Below are 26,267 nucleotides of genomic sequence, written 5' to 3' on the forward strand. Positions count from 1 at the left end.
TCTCCAGTATTCTTGCCTGGGAAATCCCATGGACAGAGGAACGTGGCAGGCTACAGTCCATGGGGTCGCAAAGAGTCATACATGGCTTAACGACTGAGCAATATATATATACCTGCCCTTACTCTTGAGCCTCCCTTCTCTCAGTTTTCTTCTTATTCTGACCCTTCAAATCTTCACTCCAAAACCTTGAACCTCCAGCCTCTCCTAGTCCAACCCATCATGTCTTTTTTTTTTTTTAATACTTTCAAATTTATTTTGGGAATGTGTTAGCACTATGTCACTTCAGTCATGTCTGACTCTTTGCAACCCCATGGACTATAGCCCACCAGACTCCTCTGTCCATGGGATTCTCCAGGCAAGAATACTGGAGTGGGTTGCTATTCCCTCCTCCAGTATTCCTTATTTGGGAATAAACCCATCCTTAAGGAGAAACCTAGACTTCTAGACTGTATTTCTTTTAGGCCAAATACAAAAATGCTTCAAACCAAGAAAGCAGAATTGTATTTCATAACCTAGTGAATTCCATGCTTTACTGCAATCTTCCACAGATAGTATGAGATCATTTCAAGGAAAATTTCCTTTGCTCATGAAACAGATATTTTCTTGGACTTTCTTTGAAGAAGTAGACTTCAGTTCCATAAAAATAGTGTAAAAATGCAACTGCTGATTCAGTCAGCCTGGGTTTACATCTGAGGAAACCCAGTACAAGTGGCTGCCAAGACATGACAGTGCACCCAGCAATTTCAGATTTAGGTGAAATTGGGGACAAAATAGTTTGTAGAAAGAACACCATTACAGAAATGAGAAGCCCACAGTTAAAGTTCCATCTCTCCTAGGTATGCAATTCTTTGTAAAATGAGAAACTGTAATATCTATTTCTCATGTTTCCTGAGGCTACAGGAAAACACTCAAAATTAAAAAAAAATTTTTTTTGAATGAAGGCAAAAGAAGGGGATGGTCAAGAATGAGATGGTTAGATAGCATCACTGACTCAATGGACATAAATCTGAACAAACTCCAGGGATGGTGAAGGACAGGGAAGCCTGGCATGCTGCAGTCCATGGGGTTGCAAAGACTCAGACATGACTTATCAACTGAACAAGAACAATATATTCACATGGTTAGAACTTCAAAAAGTACAAAGGATATGTAATGAAAACTTCCTTCCACTCTATTTCCCATCTCCAAATCCCATCCCTCTGCAAAGGGTAATCACTGTGATTAGTTACCCTCTTAAAGATGTGTTATGTATACATATAACAATACACTGACATACTCATTTTTGCACCTTTGATTTTATATAAAAAGTAGCATGCTAGACACTATTTTTGCTCTCAGCTTTCTTCACTTAATATGAGTGTTAAAACTTGCAAGTGGTGCACGAAAGCAAGGAGTTACGATGAGATGGTTAGCTGGCATCACCAACTTGAGGGACATGAGTTTGAGTAAGCTCTGGTAGTTGGTGATGGACAGGGAGGGCTGGCGTGCTGCAGTCCATGGGGTCGCAAAGAGTTGGACATGACTGAGCAACTGAATTGAACTGAAAGAGAAGGTGCATTGCACCAAAAATCAAGACAGCATTCTATCTATTATTGTTCAGTTGCTAAGTCAGGTCCACCTCTTTGCAACCCTATGGACTGCAGCATACCAGGCTTCCCTGTCCATCACCAACTCCCAGAGTTTGCTCAAACTCATGTCCATCAAGTCGGTGATGCCATCCAACCATCTTATTCTCTGTTGTCCTTTTCTCCTCCTGCCTTCAATCTTTCCCAGCATCAGGGTCTTTTCCAATAACTCAGCTCTTCGCCATCAGGTGTCCAAAGTATTGGAGCTTCTGCTGCAGCATCAGTCCTTCCAGTGAATATTCAGGCTTGATTTCCTTTAGGATTGACTGGTTCTATCTCCTTGCTGTCCAAGGGACTCTCATGAGTCTTCTCTAGCACCACAGTTCAAAAGCATCAATTCTTTGGGGCTCAGTCTTCTTTATGGTCCAACTCTCACATCCGTACATGACTACTGGAAAAACCATAGCTTTGATTATATGGAACTTTGTCAGCAAGGTGATGTCTCTGCTTCTTATTTCTTTCCCAATGATTTATTCTTTGCTCATCTACACCTCAGGAAATTCATTTCCTACACATACATACATTCATATCTCCTCCTTTGATTTTCTTGCTTTCTTTCTGTCTTTGAAAACTGTGCAACACCAGGAAAATCAATTCCTTTTTTTCTGTTTTAATTTCCATTACAAACTGACCCCAAGTGGTTTAGGCCCTTGAGAGCCAAGCTAGTGTCACATTCAGGTCCCCTGAAAGGAAAGTCATCAGCTTTCAAGTGGCATCATACAGAATGAGAAGCGAGTGGAACTTCGTGTCCTCTAAAGGGACCAAAGCCCTTGGCTGCCTCTCCAGCTGAATGGTTTTCCAGATGACACGTGTACCAGCATCATTTGAACAGGCTTGTTATAATCCAGAGTCGGCCTGAGGTGGCATCTCAGGTTGTGTGTATCTCAGATTCGCAGGTGAGGCTGACACAGTCAGCGGCGGGTGCCCTAGATCCTGGCTCCAGCAGGGAAATTGCAGCCTCCCCTCTGGGTGCTAGAGCATCAGTGACTGAGGCTCCCAGGTGAGCTGCTCTCTGGGAGTCACTTTCAAGTGATGAAAGGCTTCTCTGCCAAAGACAAACTATTTCCCCAGAGGCGTGCATGCGTGCTCAGTGAGACCCTGTGGACTGCAGCCCACCAGGCTACTCTGTCCATGGGATTCTCCAGGTAAGAATACTGGAGTGGGTAGCCACACCCTCCTCCAGGGGATTTTCCTGACCCAGGGATCGAACCCATGCCTCCTGAGTCTCCTGCACTGGCAGGAGTATTCTTTACCACTGAGTCACCCGGGAAGCCTCCCAAAGGCAAAGTCTCTGAACTCCATTCCAGCAGAGGCAGCCCGTTGCTGAAGACCAGCCCCTTGTGTCAAGGTAGGACACCACCTTCAGAGTCCCCTTTGACTGGCCTCTGCTGCAGCCGACCTGTGGCCCACCTTCTCCTCCTGATCAGTTCCCCCTCCTCCAGGCTGCTGACCCTACAGGCACTTCCCAGTCAACCCTGCAAATAAATCTCTGTCCCCTCGTCTGTTTCCTGAGAGCCTAACACAAGACACTTTCTTGAAACTAAAATCTCAGCCTTGGAATACAGAGAAAACTATGTTAACAACAGAGTGAAACTGTTTGTAGATTTTGTCATGCTGTGTTTATGGAAAGGACCATTATAATTACTACATGTATCATTTTTTAAAATCTTATCTTATGCTCATTTCTTTTACAAATAGAGGATGTTCCAGCTAATTTACGGAAGTCTAGCCTCAGGATTTTGTAAGTTCACTGAGCATTCCAACCCCACAATAATAACATCCTTTTCATAGTAGGTTCCTTTCTTTTTTTAAAAAAGGCAATTTGTATGATTTTTCATTTTTAATGCAAATGTGAAGAAATCATCCATTCATTCTTTCCAGAAATATTCACTGAAGTCCTCTGGGCTTAGCACTGACTGTTCTGGGTGCTGAAACTACAGTGTTTTGGAGATTTCATTCTAGTATTAAATAATTATGTCTGCATAATGGCAAGCTCTAGCTTTCCAGGTCATTTAGTGAATCCACCTGCCGATTAATGCAGAGACATGAGAGACAAATTTGATCCCTGGGTCCGAAAGATCCCTGGAGGAGAAAATGGCAACCCACTCCAGTATTCTTACCTGGGAAATCCCATGGATAGAGGAGCCTGGTGGGCTACAATCCATGGGGTCGCACAGAGTCAGACGTGACTTAGTGACTAAACAACAATGACAAGTTCTACTAATGGACTGAGATAAGTGATGGGTGTAGACAGTGACTTCCAAGAGTTTAGATCTTGAAGCCCTTAATCTTATATAAAACACAGTTCTCAAGGAAATTCTCTAGTGGACCAGTGGTTAAGACTTTGCCACCCAATGCAGGGACTGTCAGCTTGATCCCTGGTTGAGAAGCTAAGATACCACATAACTCGTGGCACAAATACCAAAACATAAAGAAAGAAAAAAACAGAAGCACTATTGTAACAAATTCAATAAAGACTTTAACAATGGTCCACATCAAAAAATCTTATTAAAAAAAAAAAAGAAAATGGAGGAAGAGGTAAGCAGGTATCAAGCCATTGAATCTCAAGTGTTAAATTTCACCCTGTAGGGACCAGATGGAGAAAATCTCAAATGGAATATACCCCACACAGAGCCTTAGGTACCATCCCCTACCCCCAAACTGTTCTTCCTAAAGTCTTCTCCAATCAGTTCAATAGCACTATCACTTACCCTGCTCCAGGAGCCGAAAATGCAGCTGTCGTCCAGGACCCACTCATGTCATTCTCTCATCCCCTTATCAGCAAGTCTGGTCAGCTGCATCTACAGACACAAGCTCAGTCCTTTCCACCTCCACTTCCTCACCCGAGAGCAACAGCATCTCCTGACCAGTCTCCTTGTTTCCAGCCTTGCTTCTCTGTGGTCCAGTCTTTACCTTGCAGCCAAAGTGAGCTCTTAAAAAATATCAATCAGAATATACATTGCTGTTGTTGTTCAGTCGCTAAACCGTGTCTGACTCTTTGAGACCCCATGAACAGCAGCACGCCAGGCCTCCCTGTCCTTCACTGTCTCCTGGAGTTTGTTCAAACTCATGTCCATTGAATCGTTGATGCCATCCAACCATCTCTCCTATTGCCTTCTTCTCTTTCTGCCTTCAACCTTTCCCATCTTCAGGGTCTTTTCCAATGTGTCAGCTGTTTGCATCAGATGGCTGAAGTATCGGAGCTTCAGCATCAGTCCTTCCAGTGAATATTTGGGGTTGGTTTCCTTTAGAATACACATTGCTATTTGTGAAATAGATAGCCAATGGGAATTTGATGTATGATGCAGGGAGCCCGAAGCCAGTGCTCTGTGACAACCTAGAGGGGTGGGATGGGGTGGGAGGAGGGAGGGAGGTCCAAGAAGGAGGGGACCTACGTATACCAGTGGCTGATTCATGCTGATATATGGCAGAAACCATCACAATATTGTAAACTAATTATCCTCTAATTAAACAAAATAAAATTATATCAGTCAGATTATGGATTAGGTCATCTCCTTGCTTGCAACCTTTCCACGCTCCCCATTATACCGACAATAAAACCAAAAGTCCTTACTGTGGCCAATAATCCCTCCACAATCTAGCCTCTGCCTATTTCACTGATCTCCACTTGGACAGAATTCCCTAGTCTATTTCACCAAGTTCAAGCCACCCTGGCTTTCCTCTGCACTGCATGTTCCCTCTATCAGAAATGTTCATCCTCAGTTCTCCACTCACCACATCCTCAGGAACCCTTCTCTGGCTACTCTAACTCAAGCAGCACCTCTGTTCCTCTTTGAGTTGAAAAAGCTTTCTTCATTACGCCTATAGCTGTTGGAAATTATTTTATTTGCTCACTTGATTGCTATCTACATATTCATTAGAATGGAAGTTCTATGACATCAGATCTAAAACTTTCATGCACTCATGTGTTCACTCATTGACTCAACAATTACTTATTAAGCATGAAAATAATATGTACAAAATACTGTTGCTTCTTGGAACCATGTGCTGTGCTACGTGTGCTAAGCTGCTTCAGTTCTGTCCAGCTCTTTTTGACCCCACAGACGGTAGCCTGCCAGGTTTCTCTGTCCATGGGATTTCCCAGGCAAGAATACTAGAGTGGTTTGCCATGCCCTCCTCCAGGGGATCTTCCCAACCCAAGGATCAAACCTGTGTCTCCTACATCTCCTCAATTGCAGGCAGATTCTCTATAGCTGAGCCACCAGGAAAGCCACTATCTTAGACATGCAAGTTTCTTAATACATATCAGTTGACTAAAGAAATAAATGAATAAACCGAAGGGTAGAAAAAAGATTGAATAAGAAAGAGGTATATAGGTCACATATACATTGCTAATGAGAAAACTGAACTTTAATAATAAAGCAACAAAATGCTAATTTAGACTGGCTGAGACATCCCAGATCAAACAGCATTGGTCCCAGAGAAAGTGAACTAGGAAAGGCTCCCTCTTTGGGACTTCTGAAATTATACAAAAATCATTAAAATGTAGAACATGACTGTGAGTAACCAGCATGAAAATACCATCCACAGTTCTTCTATTAGCAGGATAACCACTCAGTAACTTATTAGGAATAATTTATTAAGTGCTTTCCTTGACAAATGAAAGGAAATTGTATTGTAATTAACTACACTTGCACTGCTGATTTCTAACAATAATTTTGTGTCCAGGATTTAATGAATCTTTCAGGAATTTCAAAGACTGCGACAAGCTGAAGTCAATTTTGAGACAGCAAAGCAACTGTGTTTGCATGGGTTGAAACACAGTGGTTGGTTCCAGCCAGAAACTCCAATGTTTTTCTGCCTTCAGATACTGGTAATTTTTCACATAACATACTATCACTTCTTTTCTTAATTTTATTTTGGCTGCACTGGATCTTTGTGGGGGTGTCCAGGCTTAGTAGTTGAGGCAGGCAGGATTAGTTGCCCTGTGGCATGTGGTATCTTTGTTCCCAGGCCAGGGAGTGAACCCATGTCCCCCTGCACTGGAATGTAGATCCTTAACCACTGGACCACCAGGGAAGGCTCCCTTTATTGTCACTTCTATGTGAAGTTATGTGTACCTTCTCTCCCTTCTTTTCATTAAAAAAACTAGTGAAGACATAAAACTAATTCCAGGTAGAGCAAGATCTCAGTAATTCAGGCTCATGATGGAGAAAGCCAGTGGGACCCTGTTGCAAAACCTGAGTTCTAAGGCTTTCAGATACTGGTGACTTGGCGAATGAACAACAACAGCAGTCACCAAAAGTAGTGTCTGCTTTTTACAGGGCTCTCAAAGCCGGTGCTCTGGGACAACCCAAAGGGATGGAGCAGAGAGGGAGGTACGAGGGGGGTTCAGGATGGGGGCACACGTGTGCACCCGTGGCTGATTTGTGTTGATGTATGGCAAAAGCCACCACAATATTTTAATTAGCCTCCGATTAAAATTAATTAATTAGTTTAAAACATTTTAAAAAGACAAAAAAAGAGTAGTGCCTGCTTTTTAAAAAGATATATTTGATAGTGTAAAGTAAGTTAACTAAGTATTGACTTTTGCTAGTACTTGCCAGGGAGGACTCTAAATGAATGTCAGATTAAAAAGACTTACAACAGCATATTACAATTGATTTGTCCTCTTAGGGAGGGTAAACATTTCCCCCTACAAGATTACTTCTATTATTTTCTTAATTCACTTTTTTAGAACACTTAGCAAAATTCAATCCAGGTCCAGTCTGTCTATATGCAAACTTTGGATTTGTGGATCTGAATTCATATTTTATTGTAAAACTAAAAAAAGCTTTCTTATACCCAGTATGGTATAATTACTCTAATATTCTCCAAGATTTCATCAGAGACTTCTTTTGGTGTTTAGGTGTCAAGATATTAATTGCTTTTTCCAATGTGCTGTGACCCATGTTTAATCAGTTTTCTTTAATGACTCAAGCAGGGAACGTAGTGACTTTGTGAGTGGCAGAAGGAGATGAAAGAAGCTAGGTGAATTATCTCTTCACCATTCTCAATGATATTATATGATTTTGCAAGCTCAGACTTCTGCCCAAGTAAGCTATTATTCATTTACTTCATGGCCAGGAATGCCTAATGTCTCCAGGATGAAAAAAATGATGTTGATGTTGTTACACAAGAACAGATGACTAGATGAATGAAGCAGAATAGAAGGTCCAGAAAACCATATACGCTTTCAATGAACTAATGTCAAAAGGGAAAGACGATCTTTCTAATAAGTGGCATGAATCAATGGATAAACAAACGGGGAGGAAAAAACTTATTACTCTCGACCTCATATCAGGTATGAATATCAATTCCAAAGGGAATACATTATTAATAATACCATTTGCAGCACCATGGATGGACCTAAAGATTGTCATACTGAGTGAATTAAGTGAGAGAGAGAAAGAGAAATATTGTATGATATTGCAATGAACTTATTTTACAAAACAGAAACAGACTCATAGGCTTAGAGAACAAACTCATGGTTATCACAAGGAAGGGATAGTTAGGGAGTTTGGGATGAACATGTACACACTGCTATATTTAAAATAAATAACCAACAAACACCTATTGCATAGCACAGGGAATTCTGCTTAATATTCTGTAAAACCTAAATGGGAAAAGAATTTGAAAAACAATAGATACACGTATATGTATAACTGAATCACTTTGCTCTATACCTGAAACTATCAAATTATTGTTAAACAACTATACTCCAATATAAAATAAAAATTTTTTAAAAAGGAGTACAGATATGATCATGAAATATAAAACAATAAAGTTTCTTAAAGAAAGAATACATCATGTTCATGGCATTGGAGTCTGTAAAGATTTCTCAAATAGGACTCAAATTGCAAGTCATAACAGAAGAAAATGATACATTTCTATATTAAAATATAGAACTTCTATTGATCAAAAAGACACTATTAAGAGAGTAGAAAATGCAGCTCACAGAATGGAAAATCATATTTGTGATGTATATATGACAAATGACTCATTTCCAGAATTTGCAGAGAAGGTCTACAAATTAGTAAGAAAAAAGACAAAAGTAGAGCAAAAACTGGAAAAAATATGGACAGGCACTCCAAAATATGAAATCCAAATGGTCAATAAACACACAAAAAGATAGCAAGTCTTATTAGTGACCATAAAAACACAAACTAAATACACAATGTGATACCACTACACACTGAACAGAACGGCTCAAATGAGAGACGGAAAATATCCATTTTTAGTAGGATGTAGAGCAACTGGAAATCCCATACATGTACTGGTGATGGGGCTGTAGGTTGGTAGAACTGTGTTGGAAACTTTTTGGCAGTGTCTTGCAGTGTTTGGCAGAGCATAAGAACATCTTATGATTCAGCAATTTTACTCCTTGGTATACCAGACCACCTGACCTGCTTCTTGAGACGTCTGTATGTAGATCAGGAAGCAACAGTTAGAAAAGGACACGGAACAACAGACTGGTTCCAAATCAGGAAAGGAGTACATCAAGCCTGTATATTGTCACTCTGCTTATTTAACTTATATGCAGAGTACATCATGAGAAATGCTGGGCTGGATGAAGCACAAGCTGGAATCAAGATTGCCAGGAGAAATATCAATAACCTCAGATATGCAGATGACACCACCCTTATGGCAGAAAGTGAAGAAGAACTAAAGAGCCTCTTGATGAAAGTGAAAGAGGAGAGTGAGGAAGTTGGCTTAAAGCTCAACATTCAGAAAACGAAGATCATGGTATCTGGTCCCATCACTTCTTGGCAAATAGATGGGCAAACAGTGGAAACAGTGGCTGACTTTATTTTTCTGGGCTCCAAAATCATTGAAGATGGTGATTGCAGCCATGAAATTAAAAGACGCTTAATCCTTGGAAGGAAAGTTATGACCAACCTAGATAGCATATTAAAAAGCAGAGACATTACTTTGTCAACAAAGGTCCATCTAGTCAAGGCTATGGTTTTTCCAGTAGTCATGTATGGATGTGCAAGTTGGACTACAAAGAAAACTGAGTGATGAAGAATTGATGCTTTTGAACTGTGGTGTTGGAGAAGATTCTTGAGAGTCCTTTGGACTGCAAGGAGATCCAACCAGTTCATCCTAAAGGAAATCAGTCCTGAATGTTCATTGGAAGGACTGATGCTGAAGCTGAAACTCCAACATTTTGGCCACCTGATGCAAAGAACTGACTCATTTGAAAAGACCCTGATGCTGGGAAAGATTGAAGGCAAGAGGAGAAGGGGGTGACAGAGGATGAGTTGGTTGGATGGCATCACCGACTCAACGGACATGTGTTTGAGTAAACTCCAGGAGTTGGTGATGGACAGGGAAGCCTGGCGTGCTGCCCTTCATGGGGTCTTTAAGAGTTGGACATGACTTGGTGACTGAACAAGAGCACTCACCAAAAGACACATACAAACATATTCATAGCTGCAAACTGGAAGCTACCCAAATGTCCATTAACAGTAGAATGAATAAATGAACATAATGAGAACTAAGTCGCTTCAGTTGTGTCCAACTCTTTGTGACTCAACGGACTACAGCCTGCAAAGCTTCTCCATCTATGGGATTCTCCAGACAAGAATACTGCAGTGGGTTGCCATGCTCACCTCTAGTGAGTCTTCTCGACCCCAGGGACTGAACCTGCATCTCTTAAGTGTTCTGCAATGATAGGTGTGTTCTTTATTACTAGAGCCACCTGGGAAGTCCAGAATGAATACATAAGTTGTGCTATGTTTGCAATCGGTTAGTGCAATGAGAAGGAGAAAACTATAAACACGCACCACAGTGTGGATTTTTTTTTACAATATTATGTTGAGTGACACAAGAGTATATACTGCATGAATGCATTCACACAAAGCTTGAAAACAGGACAAACTAATATATGCCCTGGAAAAAGGGTATGTGCGTGTGTGTGCATGCGCACGTGCGCACACATGAGTGCTCAGTTATATCCAACTCTTTCCAACCCCATGGACTGTAGCCTACCTGGTTTCTCTGTCCATTGGATTTCCCAGGCAAGAATACTGGAGTGGATGGCCATTTCCACCTCCAAGGATCTTCACACTCAGGGATTGAACCCATATCTCTTGCACTGGCAGGCATACTCTTTACCATTGAGCTACCTGGTAAATAGTATCAGTTCAGTTCAGTAGCTCAGTCGTGTCCGACTCTTTGCGACCCCATGAATCGCAGCACGCCAGGCCTCCCTGTCCATCACCAACTCCTGGAGTTCACTCAGACTCACGTCCATCAAGTAAATAGTATAGATGACCTTATTTGCAGAGCAGAAATAGAGACACAGACATAGAGAACAAATATATGAATATTAAGGGGAACAGGGGTAGTGGGAGGAATTGGGATACTGGGATTGACACACACACACTACTGATGTTAGGTATAAAATAGATAACCAATGAGAATCTACTGTATAGCACAGGGAACTCTACTCAATGCTCTGTGATGACCTAAATGGAAAGGAAATGCAAATAAGAGGGGATATGTGCATATATATGGGCTTCCCAGGTGGCACTAGTGGTAAAGAACCACCTGCCAATGCAGGATATATAAGAGACATGGGTTCAATCCCTGGGTTGGGAAGACGCCCTGGGAGGAGGGCATGCAACCCACTCCAGTATTCTTCACGTCACAAGGAGTCTGACACGACTGAATCAGCTTAGCATGCATGCACACATATGTATAGCTGAGTCACTTTGCTGTACAGCAGAAACTAACACAACATTGTAAAGCAACTATATTGCCAATAAAAATTAATTTTAAAAAGTCAGGATAGTCATTCTTCTTTGTGAGATTTTTACTGGAAGGGGGCTTGAGGGAGGTTTTGGGGTGCTTGTATGTCCTGTTTTGTTTTTTTTCAATCAGGATGCTAATTACATGCATGTGTTCCATTTGTGAAAAAGCATTCAACCAGTCACGTATGATTTGTGCATGAAACGAACTGCTTCTAATTCATGCATATAACAAAACCTCACAGCATGCTACTTCATCATTTCCAGTTTATTCTCGATTATATTTGGAGAGGCAGATTTTACATGATAGCTTCAAACCAACCATTATACGTTAACCAAATTTTACACAAGCCATTTGAAAAAAGATCTAAAAATGTGCTTAGTTATTGGTATTATATAACATTGATCAAGCACCAAGAGTGCGCTGAGAGCTTTACAGAACAAACATAGAAAAGACAGTCCCTGCCTTCGAGGACCCCACTCCTTTAGACTCTAAAGTTCAGAGTCGAGCACATAAAACTTCACCTAATATTTCACACCCCTTTATTCATAAGGCATAAATAAGGAAGTTTGTTGCATTTCTCCTTGTTAATAAATATGGAATACCCTTTTCCCCTGTTGTACCAACTATTATTAACATTGTTGCCTTTAAATACAAATTTCCAAGGTACAATATACCCTATACTCTGATTTGGTATTCACACAATTGAGCACAATCTTCTTGCAGGCTGGTTATAATATGAAACAGGTTGGATTTCAACGTTCACACATTTTTATACCACTTAACAGAATTGTGTATTCTCGGCAGAGCTTTTTTTGTTAAGAAAAAGGAGGTGCCGTGCTCTTAAACTGATAAACTATAAACAAAGACAGCACTGCCTTGAATCTAATAAGGGTATCAGAGCTTATGCAGGTTCCAAACAGTGACTTTCAGCACATCTATTAAGCCAGCCTTGCAGATACAAACCACATAGCTGCATGCCCTAAAATACTAACAATTTATGATCAGCTAGTAATGGGTGATACAAGTATGATTTGCTTTACTGTATTTTCCACTTAAAGAAGGTATTGGCATAAAATATCTGAAAACTGTGAGCTGGGAAATACACTTTGCTTCTCTGCAAGGCTGTGTTCAGAGCAAATTCAGACTGAAAAAGAGGATGTGATGATTATGACTTTATTTGGATAAAGAGATCTAATTTTAAAATAATCCCTTGATAACATCCGATGGTTCATTTTTTTTAAAGTGCAAGAGAACCGAAGTGAATTTTTATAATATAATGATCTTCAGTTTAGGCACAAGAAATGGTACTTCATCAGAATATGCCATATATGGTGGTAGAGGCTGTTGCCTACTACAGAAGTCAGGCCTGACTCTAGGTCGCCCACAGGGAGCTTACAGCAGCAGGAGATGAGAGGCAAATTTTAGAGGAATGGGTAGATGCTTCATTCCCATCCAGACTCTGGTCTTGACCCTTTCCGCAAACAGAGGGATGGAGGAGCTGGAGTGAGTCTAGAGGTCCAGGGAAAGAAAGTGTAACAAGCTTGGGATCAATGGAGAGAAAGAAGCCAACTATGAACTTCACATTCTCTAGACCCCAAGACTCCAAGCATCCATCAGGCTTCATGCCATGGCAAAAGTGCATAACTTGACACCAGACTCAGAGCTACCAAGCTAAGGACAGTCGCTTTCCAGAGGAAATCCCTTGCCTGGGGGTCATCGCTGTGTGGTCTCCCAGGGCGGGTGACCAGGTCTGGATGTTTCCATGATGCAGCAATGAGTGGAGCTGAATTTTAAAGCTACGCTGGACTTAGAGCAAGACTAAATTTCTTTAACTACCTCCCCAGATATGAAAAGTGTAGGAGAAAATTCTTCACTTTTATGCATTGGGCGGGTGCTTATACTCACACCCTCCCCAGGGAGCTAGGCACATGGCCCAAAGAGGGCCCTTTAAGAAGAAACTCACCCAAGGGCAGTGGCCATAGTGGTTTGGTCAATCCAGCATGATCCTACCTGGCAAATGAAGAAGTCCGAATGGGATTTGACAAATTTTTCTTAGCCTGGGTGACTGCATCTCGACTTCTCTGCAAATCACAGGGCAAGAGGTTGGCAACCTACCTACCTCTGCTGCTCTTGTGGCTTAACCTGTGATAAAGGGGAGAGTGTCAGGGCTAGGGTATTTTCTAGAGTGGTATAGGTTGGGAGGAGACTTGGGAACCCACAACTCCAGAGGGTATTAATCTAGAATCCCCTTGGGGCTGAAAGAAACAACCTTATTTAATGTGCCCAACCCAAAACAGCACCAAAAGACTAAATTCTGACAATAGACAGCAATATATATTAATATATTTTTCATTTTCAATTATAAATCCTCAGGTTTCCGTACTAAGGCTTAAATTTCATCACCTAGCTGAAAATCTATACATAAACATGAGACTATAAATAGAGAACATGAAGACCTCTAAAAACGAAGGTTTACTACAGATGAGAGCATCCATCCTATATTTATTAACAACAAAAAATGTTCTGACTCCCCTTTGGGGGAACAAGAGAATTAGACACAGCAAGCTAAGCAGTATTTGGAAGATTTTAGGATGGATGCTGAATTCCTATTGCTTTAAAATCTGAGATGCTTCCCAAACTCCCTTTTAGGAATTTATTCTATCATTGGGCTTCCCTGGAGGCTCAGACAGTAAAGAATCTGCCTGCAATGCGGGAGACCTGGGTTCAATCCCTGGGTCAGGAAGATCCCCTGGAGAAGGAATGGCCACCCACTGCAGTATTCTTGCCTGGAGAATTCCATGGACAGAGGAGCCTGGCAGGCTAGAGTCCATGGGATCCCAGAGTTGGATATAGCTGAGTGACTAACAATTTCACTTTTCTTTCACTGGAGTGACAGGATTCTTACTACCAACATTTATTTATATTCCACTTTGTTCTTGGAAGAATTAAGGTAGCTAGTTTTTGTCCATTGTTTTTCTTTAACCTATAACAAGACATTAGGATCTGACGCTGAAAAGGATTCTTTCTGTCCACTTATGTCAAAGCACCATTCAACAGGTGGGAACTGAGATCAAATTCTCATGAATGACAATGGCTTCCTTACACGGGAGAAATCTTGCTCTCAAGTTAATTAACAGAGAAGACAATAAACCAAAATCAGGTATTTAGATAGACATATAGATAGATAGATAGATAGATAGATAGATAGATAAATGGTTAAATAGATCATTATTTTTTTGCACTGCTGACAAATATTTGAAACTATGGAGTAGGTGCTGGAGTAGTTGAGAACACCTCAGAGCCTTTATCATATTATCAACAAGCTTTCAAAATCTTTTTAAAGCCATTGGAAATGGCTGGTATTATTGGTGCACAGCAACCACGGTTTATAGTTAGAAGGTCAAAGTTCTGCCATTGTCTCTACTCTTCAAGGCACAAGGACAAGTTCCAAAATCAACTCATAGTAAAAGGTGGAGGATCCGTACTACCAGGAGATAGAAGATGGAAGAGATGACCCACACACCAAGGCAAGAATGGGAGGTCCTTTGGGATACCTTGACTTTCAGATGTTGAGCAGACATCATTAGCAAGCAGCCCTCCCATGGCTTGGGGTGGCCACTGAAAGGTCTCCTAGCCTGAAGACCTTGGCCTATTAAGCAAAGAGGTCACTTCATGCCATGGCTGACTTGGCAGTCCAGTACCTTCCTATCCTGGGCACCAGGAAGAAGGTCCGGAATGTTTCCATGAAGATCTGTGACAAAGAGCATCATGATGACAGAAGGGCAAGTGTGAAAAGTCAGTAGCCCTTGATTACAGTCAGCAGAGAAGTAAACAGTAACCCCCTATGGAAACATACCCTGTTACTTCACCTGCAATGGTCTAGGAACATGAAGGAAGAGAGAACCCAGGCTTTTCTTTCTCATCTTGCTCTCTCTTAGCTTTCCTTTAAAGAAGTATGTATTAACCATCTCCTCTATAGCATATTCTCCACCATGAATGGAAAGAATCCAACCAATTAATCTTCCTCTTTTTTTTTTTTTTTTTGCCTGGAATTCAGTTTGTATCTACTGGTCATCCATTACATTCTTCCGGTAGGAAAAGATATTGCACTTCTTAAAATTCATCCATGTCATTAAGTCAAAGCTAGTAGGTAGGTAGACATCTATCTAGAATGAATATTTTCTGAAGACCGTCATCAGCATTTGCAGAAAAGCCTCCATGATTTCTGTTTCAACAAGTGGTGCCTGACCTGCCACGTGATTTTAGACTACAGAGAAAGATGTCAGAGGTCACGAGCCATTGGCAACATCGCCTCCAACAGCTCATGATTTCATCGTGCAGATGGGCACGACGATCACCAGAATGACTGTGCACGCAGCCGCAGCAATCAGAGCTGCTATCTTGCAGACCTTGGCTCGTCTGAATTCGGCTTCTTTCCGTTTTAGCAATGAGTCGTAGCCCGGAGTATAAATGTCTTCCATCCAATACTCTAAGTTGTTTGGATTTAAAGATTCTTGAGTCTAAAAGTGAAGAGAAGATGTTAGAGAGATGGTGAATATTTGTAAACAGGTTCATCACCCTTGAAGCATCTCAACTGGTACTTGAAGCACCTTGAAGCTGTCTGCAGCTGGCAGCAGTGTCCAAGCTGCCCACCAGCCCCTCTTGAGATGGACCACCAAGGACTCGGGGTCCTGCACACCCCAGATTGCACCTGCCCTCTCTTACTACAAAGGTCATGATGGTCTCGACACAGGAAAACCCAGAGGTTTTCTGGGGACAAGCAAAACAGGGCCGAGAAAAGTGAGAGTCTACACTTCAAGAGTGCACAGACAAGAACAGGCTGGCCTCACTGTCGGGGAGGCGGGGGGGGGTCACTGACAGATATTCTCCACTTACAGTCCCTAAGAACAGAGCTGTTTGAAGCAAGGCTGTTCTATTACTCTGATTCACTTTCCAGTTCTTCAGAAAAAGCCTCTACTGAAAAATCAAAGGCACCTCCCACAGAAGCAGCTCAAACAAAACATAAAATATTTCCATCTCAAACATCTGTCTAAGCAGGTCAGGCCACTGCTCAAAGGCCAGGTCTACAGACTGGCGGCAGACCACCCCCAGGCCAGGTGTGGCATCCTCAGTGGGAGGCCCCTCCCTGACATTCTGTCTCCTGGTCTCCCTGAGATTAACGATTGTCTGCGAGAGAAATATCGTATTTAACCTGTGTTGCCCATGAATCCTGTTCTCCGTGGATGGCTATAATCTATTTTCATAAAGAAAAGCAGTGTTCTTATTTTATAGCAAGCATTTAATAATGTGAGTGGCACATAAAAGTGGCAACACATTGTGATTCCAAGTTGAGGTCTCCTAAATCTCTGAAACACAAGCAAAATATCCATTTTGAAGATGTTCTCAGATTGGTCAATGCTGATAAAGATGGGTGTGTTACAAATTATGTACACACACACACAGAGAATTACAAAGCAAATGCTTCCAAAACTTAAAAAACAAAAAACAAAAAACCTCAGTGCTTCCAGGTTATTGGAATATTGATGATTTTCTCACCCATGTTAGTCATTCTCCACCTGTCCTTACAGAGCAGTTCTCTGTTCTTCTCCACCTTGCTCTGCCCCCCACCCCCCAACCCAGATCTTGGTCCATATGGACACATCTCTGGTAGGTTCCCTGGTGGCTCAGATGGTAAAGAATCTGCCTGAAATGCAGGAGACATGGGTTCAATCCCTAGGCTGGGAAGATCCCCAGAGAAGGGAATGGCTACCCACTCCAGTATTCTTGCCTGGAGAATCCCATGGACAGAGGAGCCTGGCGGGCTACAGTCCATGGGGCCACAAAGAGTCGGACACAACTGAGTGACTAACACACACACTGGTGAGTTCAGTTGGTGGAGCACCAGTCCTCAGGCTCCCTCTCTGATGGACTACATTTCTATCTGGCACCTGCTTTCACAGCTGTGTGTCCTGGTGGGTTTCAGAAATAGCTCCCATCTTTGGGCCTTTGGATCCAAGGGCAGCATCAGCCTCTCATTCATGCTGGTCCCTGGGTGCTTGCTGGGCTTTAAACCCCACCTACACTGATGCCAACAGTCCCCTCCTCCCATTCCCATCCTTCCATGAGTCCGCCAGCTGCTTCCTGATGGGATGCTGACAGTCCATACGCCGTGAACCCCTCTGGCATCTCTATTGCTCTCCTGCTGCTAATGGCCTTCTAGTTCTGGGGCCAGCAGACGCCAGCCCAGGAGCTAAATTCAGTCCAACACCTGCCTCTGTACAGCGTACAAATTAAGAATGGACCTCACACTTTTTTAATCACTGAAAAAAAAAAAGAAAAGAAAAACAACAGTCAGGGATATGTGAAAATCATAGGAAATTCAAATCTCAGCATCTAAAAAGAATGTTTATCAAAACACAACCATGTCCAGTCATTTATTTAACACAAATTGTCCATGGCTGCTCAAGACTATTATGGGCAGAGCTGAGCAGCTGAAGCCTAGGGTGCTGCAGTCCATGGGGTTGCAAAGAGTCGGACACGACTGAGAGACTGAACTGAACTGAGCAGTTGTGATGACGGAGACTGTAAGGACTGCTGGATCTTAAGGTAGTTTCTCTCTGGCCCTTTAGAGGGGAGTTTGCCCACCTTTGTTCTAGTCTATTCAGCTGTTGTTTAGTCACTAAGTCATGTCCCATTCTTTTCTGACCCCACGGACTGTAGCCCGCCAGGCTCCTCTACCCATGGGATTTCCCAGGCAAGAATACTGGAGTAGGTTGCCATTTCCTCTTTCATAGGATCTTCCCAACCCAGGGATCGAACCCATGTCTCCTGCATTGGCAGGCAGATTCTTCATCATTGAACTAACCGGGAAGCCCTTTCCTGAGTAGATTTGCTTTATGTACTGCGATTCAGTCAGTGAAATAAACTATTTGTAATTAGTTTTTTCAATAACTGCAAGCTCTCATGACACCCAGTAGCAGAGAGGTGATGCCAAGTTTTCATGGGACCCAGGGAGCATCTTTGATTGACAATTACACCTGCTGAACACTGGAAATGGAAACAGTATCTTTGCTGTATCCTCAAGGTGCCATTGCTGGTGAATTTATATCTCGAAGCCAAGAGACAGCAAGAAGATGGTCCAGATGCTGAGGCTGCCCTAAGACAGTACCTGGGTCTCTGCAAAGTGATGGAAACAAGGAGGGTGGTGCCTTTCTGCTTTTACCAAGTTCCCGATACCTATTCTACTTTGCTGCAAACACCCTCAAAAGGCTATGAAACTTCTTGCTGTCTTACATTTTGTGAGACTAGATATATTATCCTCTACTTTTGAAAGTGATGTCACCTGAGGCTCTCTAAAGATCTTCAACTTTTTATAATTTCACCATTAGTGCTTATAAATATTGGCACTTCAAAATCACATATATCTGTAAGAGCACTTCTCTCAGACTCAGCCTTCCGGACGTTAAAAAGATGTTTCTCAATCTATGATTCATTCAGTTAACTGACCATGTCAAGGTCACCCCATGATACTGGTGAGACACTGATTATTCCTCCAGGTGAGTCATTCATACCTCCAGGTCTTCCCTGATTCGCAGCATCCTGATACTCACAGAGCACAGTGTGGTACCCACGGCAAACTGTTAGGACCACCTCCAGGAGAAAAGAATCCTATACAGCCTGCTTGCCAGCAGGGTGGTGACAGGAGAGGATGTGGCCTGAAGGGTCAAGTGATAAGCAGCAGGTATGTGGACATAAGGTGCAGGAGGGGACAGGGGCCATGATATCTCCAGGGTCATCCTGATAGCACCACCCACCTGACTCTTAGGATTTGGCCAGAGATGCTCCTCCCCATAACTGCTGTCAGTCAGGGACCAATATAAACAAATGTCATTGTGGTCACTTTAGTGACACAAAGCCCCACTATACTCTCATCACCAGAAAAATGAAATGGTGATGAGGCAACATAAGATGAAAGAACAGAAGTCTTATTGCTGGAGAGTCTGACAGGAATTCAGACTTGTTGGACCTGCAGCAAATGCTTGAGTTTCTTGGGCCTCAATTTCCTCATTTACCTGCTTGAGATGAATGTCATCACTCCTGCCTGCAGGCCACTGCACGTTGCATGAGAGACTGTGGTAAAAAAGCACCACACAGGGGCTTCCATAGTGTCTCAGTGACAAAGAATCCACCTGATAATGCAGGAGATGTCGGTTCAATCCCTGGTTCGGGAAGATCCCATATGTGCAGAGCAATCGAGCCTGTGTGCCCCAACTATTAAGCCTGTGCTCTAAAGCCCACGCATCTCAACTACTGAAGCCCACATACCCTAGACTTCAGGCTCCATAACAAGAAAAGCCACCACAATGAGAAGCCTGCATACCGCAGCCAGAGAGTAGCCCCCGCTCACCACAACTGAAGAAAAGCTTGTGCAGCAACAAGGACCCAGCACAGCCCAAAATAAATAAACTTTTTAAAAAACACCATACAGAGTTGATTGATTTCAGCATCCTTTCATCAGCCTAAATACCTTTTCAGTCCCTGATTAATGCCAGGTACTTTAAATACATTCTTCTCATGTCTCACAACAACACCATAAGTTAGAGATTATCATGGACAGTTAACAGGTGAGGGGACAACAGCTCAAACAGGTGAATGTTCCAGGCTGCACAGCAAAGGAACCCTGGATGAGAACCTGCACTGTGGGAAAACACATTCCTTTTCTCACCACCTTACTGCCCATCCTGCAGACTCTTGGCTTCAGAGCGAGGCAATGTCAAGGGATACCTTGCCATACCAGCCCCCACCAGCATCTCCCCAGCTGCCCTTTAAGTGGTGGGGGCATTCAGGGACCTGGAAGTACATGACTGGCAGCAATAAGACAATGACCTCGCCGCCCACAGATCTAACCTGCAGGTGAAGGCAAGGTGCTTCCCTGCTCCCAAGATGATGCAGACACACAGATAGACGCAGCATGGATGGAACTACCAAGATGCAAGTGTGGCCAAAACCCAGCCCTGCCTGTGGTTGAACAGCAAACACACCCTCTAGCCACAACTGCATTCACAGAGTTTCCAGGGGTGGTGCTTACCTGGGGCTGCTCCGTACGGAAACATAATCCATAGCTTGGCTCCCACAAACATGCTTATCCCACGGGCTACATGTGGAAGGAGAAATCAGGCTTGTGTTCCATTAACCAGTTGGGCTCAAGTCTTAGGAGCAAGCATGAGAATCTGCTCTTGGTACGGAGTCTTAAACGCAACGTTAGCAAATTGATGGCCAAGGTCAATCCACGAATGAAGCATTCCTGTTGCTAAATGTTTACAAGCCAATAAGCAACATAGCAATCCCCTGGTTACACATCTCTGCCTTATGATGTATTCAGGTTCAGTGTCCCATGGTGGGGACCACGGGAGCTGAAGGGGAGGGAGTGAGTGCCTAGGGCATCCTTCATCCATTTCTGCATCCACCGGGGTGTGGCCAGGCTTCCCCTACCTCACCCCACCCTGGGCAGAGAGGCTCACCTGCAGGTCCAGGGCTGTCAGCTTGCCCTTGTCACCCGAATTGCGTGCATACTCCTCAATGGTCCAGGAAGGCTGGCCCCGCTTCACCTCTGCCAGCTCCGTGAGCCGCATGTCTGTGTACAGAGGGTTGCTCTTCATGTGGGCCTTGAGAGAGGCAGGGTAGGGGTGAGGGCTGAACACCTGCTCCACCAGGAAGCCGTCCTTGGGCTGCTTGGGCAGGCGGTGCTGCGGGGGGATGTCGTACTGCCTGTCTGCCTGCAGAGGGGCACAGAGAAGTCCAGGAGGCCACACAGATGTGGTCAGATGTCACACTGGGCAGACCTCAGCTTTTCATCACTAGGTGCTGCCTAGGTAGCAACATGCAGTTATTCATGAGCAAAAAGAAGGATTGCCTGTACTGGGGGACATTTACTAGGAAAAGCTTACGACATTAATACTACTCATATGACCCAATATTTCTGTGCCAGAAAGAGACAATTTTATCTAATCTTCACGCCATGGCTACTACTATTAACACACATTATTCTGGTAAGGAAAAGGAGACCAGAAAGTCTCAGTAATTTACTCCAGGGAGCACAGCTGCTAATGGCAGGGAGCTGGAATTTAAATTTAGCATCTGGCTTCAGAAAAGCCTTGCTTAACCACTGCATAGTACCGCCCCCTCTTTCTTTCCTATTTCTGCCACACTATGTGGTATGACAAAATCTTAGCTCCCCAACCAGGGATCAAACCCATGCCACTTGCATTGGAAGCACAGTCTTAACCAGTGGACCACCAGGGAAGTCCCTGCCCCCTCTTTTTATTACCAATTTCCACCTGGTCCTAAGGAGTAAAAGATATGGGTATTTTCTCCAAGGAACTGGCTGAAACCACGGATGATACCCTGCTTCTTTGGGTGGGAGAAGCCAAGTCGGAAAGGACATGGTGAGAGCCTCCACTGGTTTTTAGGAACATCTGCTCAGCCTTCAAGATGGAGAACAGTGTGGACTGCACTCTGGAGGCAGGAACCTGCCTGACACCGCTGGCATCACTGATGCTCTCAGTCCCTAGTTATGAACCTGGGGCTCTGCTCTCCATGAACCCTGTTATAACCCAGGTCTTCTGATACCTTCTAACTTCAGGCCCTCAGATCTCCGCACACATGTCACTTCCTCCAGGAAGCACTCCTTGACCCACCAAGACCAGGTCAGTGCCCACCTATGAGACCCCTTCAGACTGTGTATGGAGCTCATAGCCAGCACTGTCCCACTGAACTATGATGGCCTGTCCATCTGTCTGTCTCCTCTACTGGACTGTGAGTTCCTCAAGGGAAGAGGACTATCCTGATCACTTTTCAAAGCCACATTTGGCAAAGTCACACCACTAAGGAGAAGGCACTCCAAGCTTTATAAAAGGGATGGATACAAACACTATGGGGTTTTCCAGGTGGTGCCAGTGGCAAAGAACCTGCCTGCCAATGCAGGAGATGTAAGAGATATGGGTTCAATCCCTGGGTTGGGAAGATTCCCTGGAGAAGGGAATAGGTACCCAGTCCAATATTCTTGCCTGGAGAATCCCATGACAGAGGAGCCTGGTAGGCTGCAGTCCAGAGGGTTGCAAAGAGTTGGACACAACTGAGCACATAACGCAAGCAAGCTTTTCTCACCTAGAAAGTTACCCACTGCCCACTTGCCCCCACTGCTTCTACCAAGGAGCTGCTTGTGTTCTAATCCAACAGTTCATATGTATACCTAAGACAGTTTAAAAATAAAAGCTGGTATCTACTCTGCACAAAGATGACTAAAGGAGGGAAATCAGAGATCAGCAAGAAGGCCCTGGGAAGCTTTCAGAGGCTTTTGAATTAAGAGGCCTTAATTCTGGGGGCTAGCCAACCATCTCATCGTCTGCCACCCCATTCTCTTTTTGTCTTCAATCTTTTCCAGTGTTGGGGCTTCCCTGGTGGCATAGAGGTAAAGAATCTACCTGCAATGCCGGAGACCCAGGTTCAATCCCTGAGCTGGGAAGATTCCCTGGAGAAAGGAATGGCAACCCCCTCCAGTATTCTTGTCTGGAGAATCCTATGGACAGAAGAGCCTGGCAGGCTACACTCCATGGAGCCAAACAGAATCAGACACTACTGAGCAACTAAACAATGCCAAAAACAACAAAGCTGTCACCCAGTTACATGACCTTAAGTGGGCATTACCTCTTTAGACTTCCGATGCCAGTCTTTACTGTCTCCAGGACCTCGCTCTTTGATCTCCTCCTCGCTTATGCCCATGCGGTTGGAGTAAGTGATGGTGCGCCAGTCCCTGGGTGAGTTGGAGATGCTGGCAATCTTGGATTCTGTGGCACTGTTCTCCTCTGTCAGGGACCTGGAAGATGGCCTGGTGAAGAGGCTTTTTTTTAAGGCCTGGACACGAAGGCTTTCACTGTTGCTCCCACTGGCATCTGAGCAGCACCAGTCAGCTGTGTTCTCCAGCTTGGGCCCATGGGCACCCTTGTGGGCATGGAACATCCGGGGAGAGGCGCTCTCGTCAGATGGAGCCTCACTGGTCAGAGAATTGAGGTCAATCTGCACGCTCACCTTCTCGGGCTGCTGTATCTTCTGGTCTAGTTTATTGAGCTTGCCCAGGACCTGGGAGATCTCCTCACGCACACCCGACAGTGACTCGAGCTTCCGTTCAATCTCCCCGATCCTGAGCACCAGCTTGCACACGCTGGTCTTCAGCTCCTCTTCTGAGTGGTGGCTGTTTTCTGGCCGGCTGCCCTTCTCCCCTTGGCCGCCGGGGAGCCCGTTGGCGATTCTGGTGAGGTGGTGCTCTGGCGAACTGTCACAGTCTGACTTGTGAAGCTGAGATAGGGACCCCGTGCTGTTGTAGCAGGATGACTGCATGACCCCCGTCGAGCCGCTGATGCTCATGTCATCAAGAAACCGGAAGATGTCGCTGATGTCATCACTGACCACCTCCGAGTCATCGTCGGAATGCTTCACGGCATGCCGGTCACTGTACTTTCCCTGCCCAGGAGTGCACAGGTCCTTGCCTTTTTTGGGCTCTAGCACGTGCAGGTCAGTCTGGGTGCCCACGCTGCTGGTGTCTGAGCTCAGCTGCCCACTGGTGCAGCTGATGCTCTTGTCTTTAAACTTTTTGACTGGTTCATGCTTCTCCAGGTCCACAGGAGATGGGATCTCTTTAGATTTGAGCCCATTGGGCTTTGCTGAGTAGCCGACTGGGAGGATGGGCTGTTGATCCTGTGGTGTCAGGTAAGCAGGGCATCTGTCCGGGGTTGGGAAGTTGGGTGTCTGACTGCTGGAATTTGGATAACGGAGCTTCTCCTCGGAGGGGTTTCTGTTGAAAAAGGACCGTTCAAAGTCAGGAACTTCTTCAGTGTTGAGGCTCCAGCTTTTGGCCGGCCAGGGGGTCTGCTTGCCTGATTTGCCAGGACAGCGCCGGGCCTCCTGGGTCCCCATCACTGGAGTGGGTCCAAAATACGTGGAGGCTTGAAGGTCATCTAAGCTCTCGTGCTTTGCCCGCCTCTTGTCAGGAACCGGGGAGTACTCAGGGTTCAGGTACTGGCTGCTGTAGGGCATCTCAAAGCTGTGATGGGGGAAGGGCGTCTTGTGGGACTCCTTGCGGCCCTGGGATTTCCTGTGCTCGCCCTCGGCCTTGTTGGATGGGCTGGCCAACCCGGGGGACACAGCCATCAGGTTGTGAAAGTCCTCTTTGAAGATGTTCCTTTTCTGGACACAGGACTGGACCACGAAGGGCTCATCGTTGGAGATGAAGGTCTGCTTGATGCCCTGGGGGAGAGGCAGGGAGTCCTGATCAGACATGGACTCACTCTCGAGGTTCATGGGGAAGTAGGTTCTCTGCATCTCGCAGGGCTGAGGGCTGGCCACCGAGTATGGGGCCAGAGCCTGCAGCCTGTCCAGGGAAGCTGCCCGGTTTTTCACGTCTTTGCTGACCCCCAGGAGAAAGTCGGGTTCAGAGGCAGGAATGAACTGTGGACAGTCCTTGCAGTCCACCTTTCTGCACTTGGATGACTGGCGGGTGGGGTAGCCCCGGCTGAAAGGCCGGTCACTCAGCTCACAGTTGAGGGGCTCACACTCTGCCGCGCTGCAGATCTCCGTGTCCGAGCGGCACAAGTCAAAAGAGGCATCTTTCTTGCGCATCTTCTGCCGGCCTCCAGGCAGCTTCTCCTTGGCGGCACCCCCATTCATCTGGATCAGGTTGAATATGGTCACAATGTCCGCAGCCACCATGATTTTCTTGGACTGCTGGTTGTTTACAGCGCATTTCATCTTGTCTTTGAATAACGTGGCTGGGAAGTTGGGGTCAAGACAGGCCGTATAGAAGAGCACGCTTCTCAGTTTCGCGAGCTGGGACAGATCGAAGCGGGCGCATAGGGATTTGCAGAGGTCCTGGTAGGAGACGGTATTTTGCTTGCTGTCTAATTCCTCCAAGATCTTCACCAAGAAGAGGGATGTTTCCTGGTTGGTCTCCATGGCTTAGAATTTCACAGGCTGGCGACACGGGAAACTTCGAGTCAGTTCTGCGGGACTGATAATATGGAAAAATAGTAGGGAGGGGAAAAGAGGATTAGAAACATCAGTGGAGTTTTAAGTCAAGCTGGCCTTGAACCACATAAAGAAATGCAAGGAAAGACTTTTTAATGCTTGGAAATGTTGTAAATGCTTTAAAAATATTTATAAAATACCACATTGTAGTTCCCTTCCAAGGAACACTGGACCTGGAAACTGGGAAATCTAGATTTTCGTCTTAACCTATTGATTAGCACTTAGATGCTGGGCAAAGGCTTTCAACTTTCTGGGGAACTACCTAAATACATTATGAATGACTAAAGGAAATCTACCTAAAGAAATTAAGGATGACTTTGATTTTGCATAAAAATGTTCACTGTGTACATGTGCAACTGATTCACTTTGCTGTACACCTGAAACACAACATTGCAAATCAACTATGCTCTAATAAAATATTCTTTTAAATAGTTACAATCATAAAAAAGATGCTCATTACAATGGTAATTATAATAATGAAAAATAAAACATCTTAACTATCTGAATATTCAGTTCAGTTCAGTTCAGTCGCTCAGTCGTGTCCAACTCTTTGAGACCCCATAAATCACAGCACGCCAGGCCTCCCTGTCCATCACCAACTTCCAGAGTTCACCTAAACTCACATCCATCGAGTCAGTGATGCCATCCAGCCATCTCATCCTCTGTTGTCCCCTTCTCCTCCTGCCCCCAATCCCTCCCAGCATCAAAGTCTTTTCCAATGAGTCAATTCTTCGCATGAGGTGGCCAAAATACTGGAGTTTCAGCTTCAGCATCATTCCTTCCAAAGAAATCCCAGGGTTGATC

The 26,267-nt window shown here is 44.4% G+C and overlaps 1 protein-coding gene across 1 annotated transcript; it reads right to left on the reverse strand.

Annotated features, from left to right (window-relative positions):
* Positions 1-11,630: 11,630 nt before the first annotated feature.
* MINAR1 (membrane integral NOTCH2 associated receptor 1) lies at positions 11,631-25,442 on the reverse strand. Its single transcript, XM_040257436.1, has 3 exons — positions 23,091-25,442; positions 20,906-21,160; positions 11,631-15,904 (listed from the first exon to the last, which is right to left on the reverse strand). Exons 1-3 carry the CDS (start codon positions 25,389-25,391, stop codon positions 15,707-15,709), a joined length of 2,754 nt encoding a protein of 917 aa, XP_040113370.1. The 5' UTR covers positions 25,392-25,442; the 3' UTR covers positions 11,631-15,706.
* Between the last annotated feature and the right edge of the window lie 825 nt (positions 25,443-26,267).

This window comes from Oryx dammah, unplaced genomic scaffold (genome assembly GCF_014754425.2).
Source record: "Oryx dammah isolate SB20612 unplaced genomic scaffold, SCBI_Odam_1.1 HiC_scaffold_16, whole genome shotgun sequence".
In the NCBI taxonomy this organism is placed as follows: Eukaryota; Metazoa; Chordata; class Mammalia; order Artiodactyla; family Bovidae; genus Oryx; species Oryx dammah.

What these genes read in the sequence shown, in the direction of transcription:
- MINAR1 (XM_040257436.1), bottom strand. Translation starts at nt 25,391, where the DNA reads ATGGAGACCAACCAGGAAACATCCCTCTTCTTGGTGAAGATCTTGGAG. An exon ending in GGCATCGGAAGTCTAAAGAG is followed by an intron (nt 21,161 to 23,090) that starts GTAATGCCCACT and finishes GCCCCTCTGCAG; the next exon opens with GCAGACAGGCAGTACGACAT. An exon ending in TGACAGCCCTGGACCTGCAG is followed by an intron (nt 15,905 to 20,905) that starts GTGAGCCTCTCT and finishes CTTCACTTTTAG; the next exon opens with ACTCAAGAATCTTTAAATCC.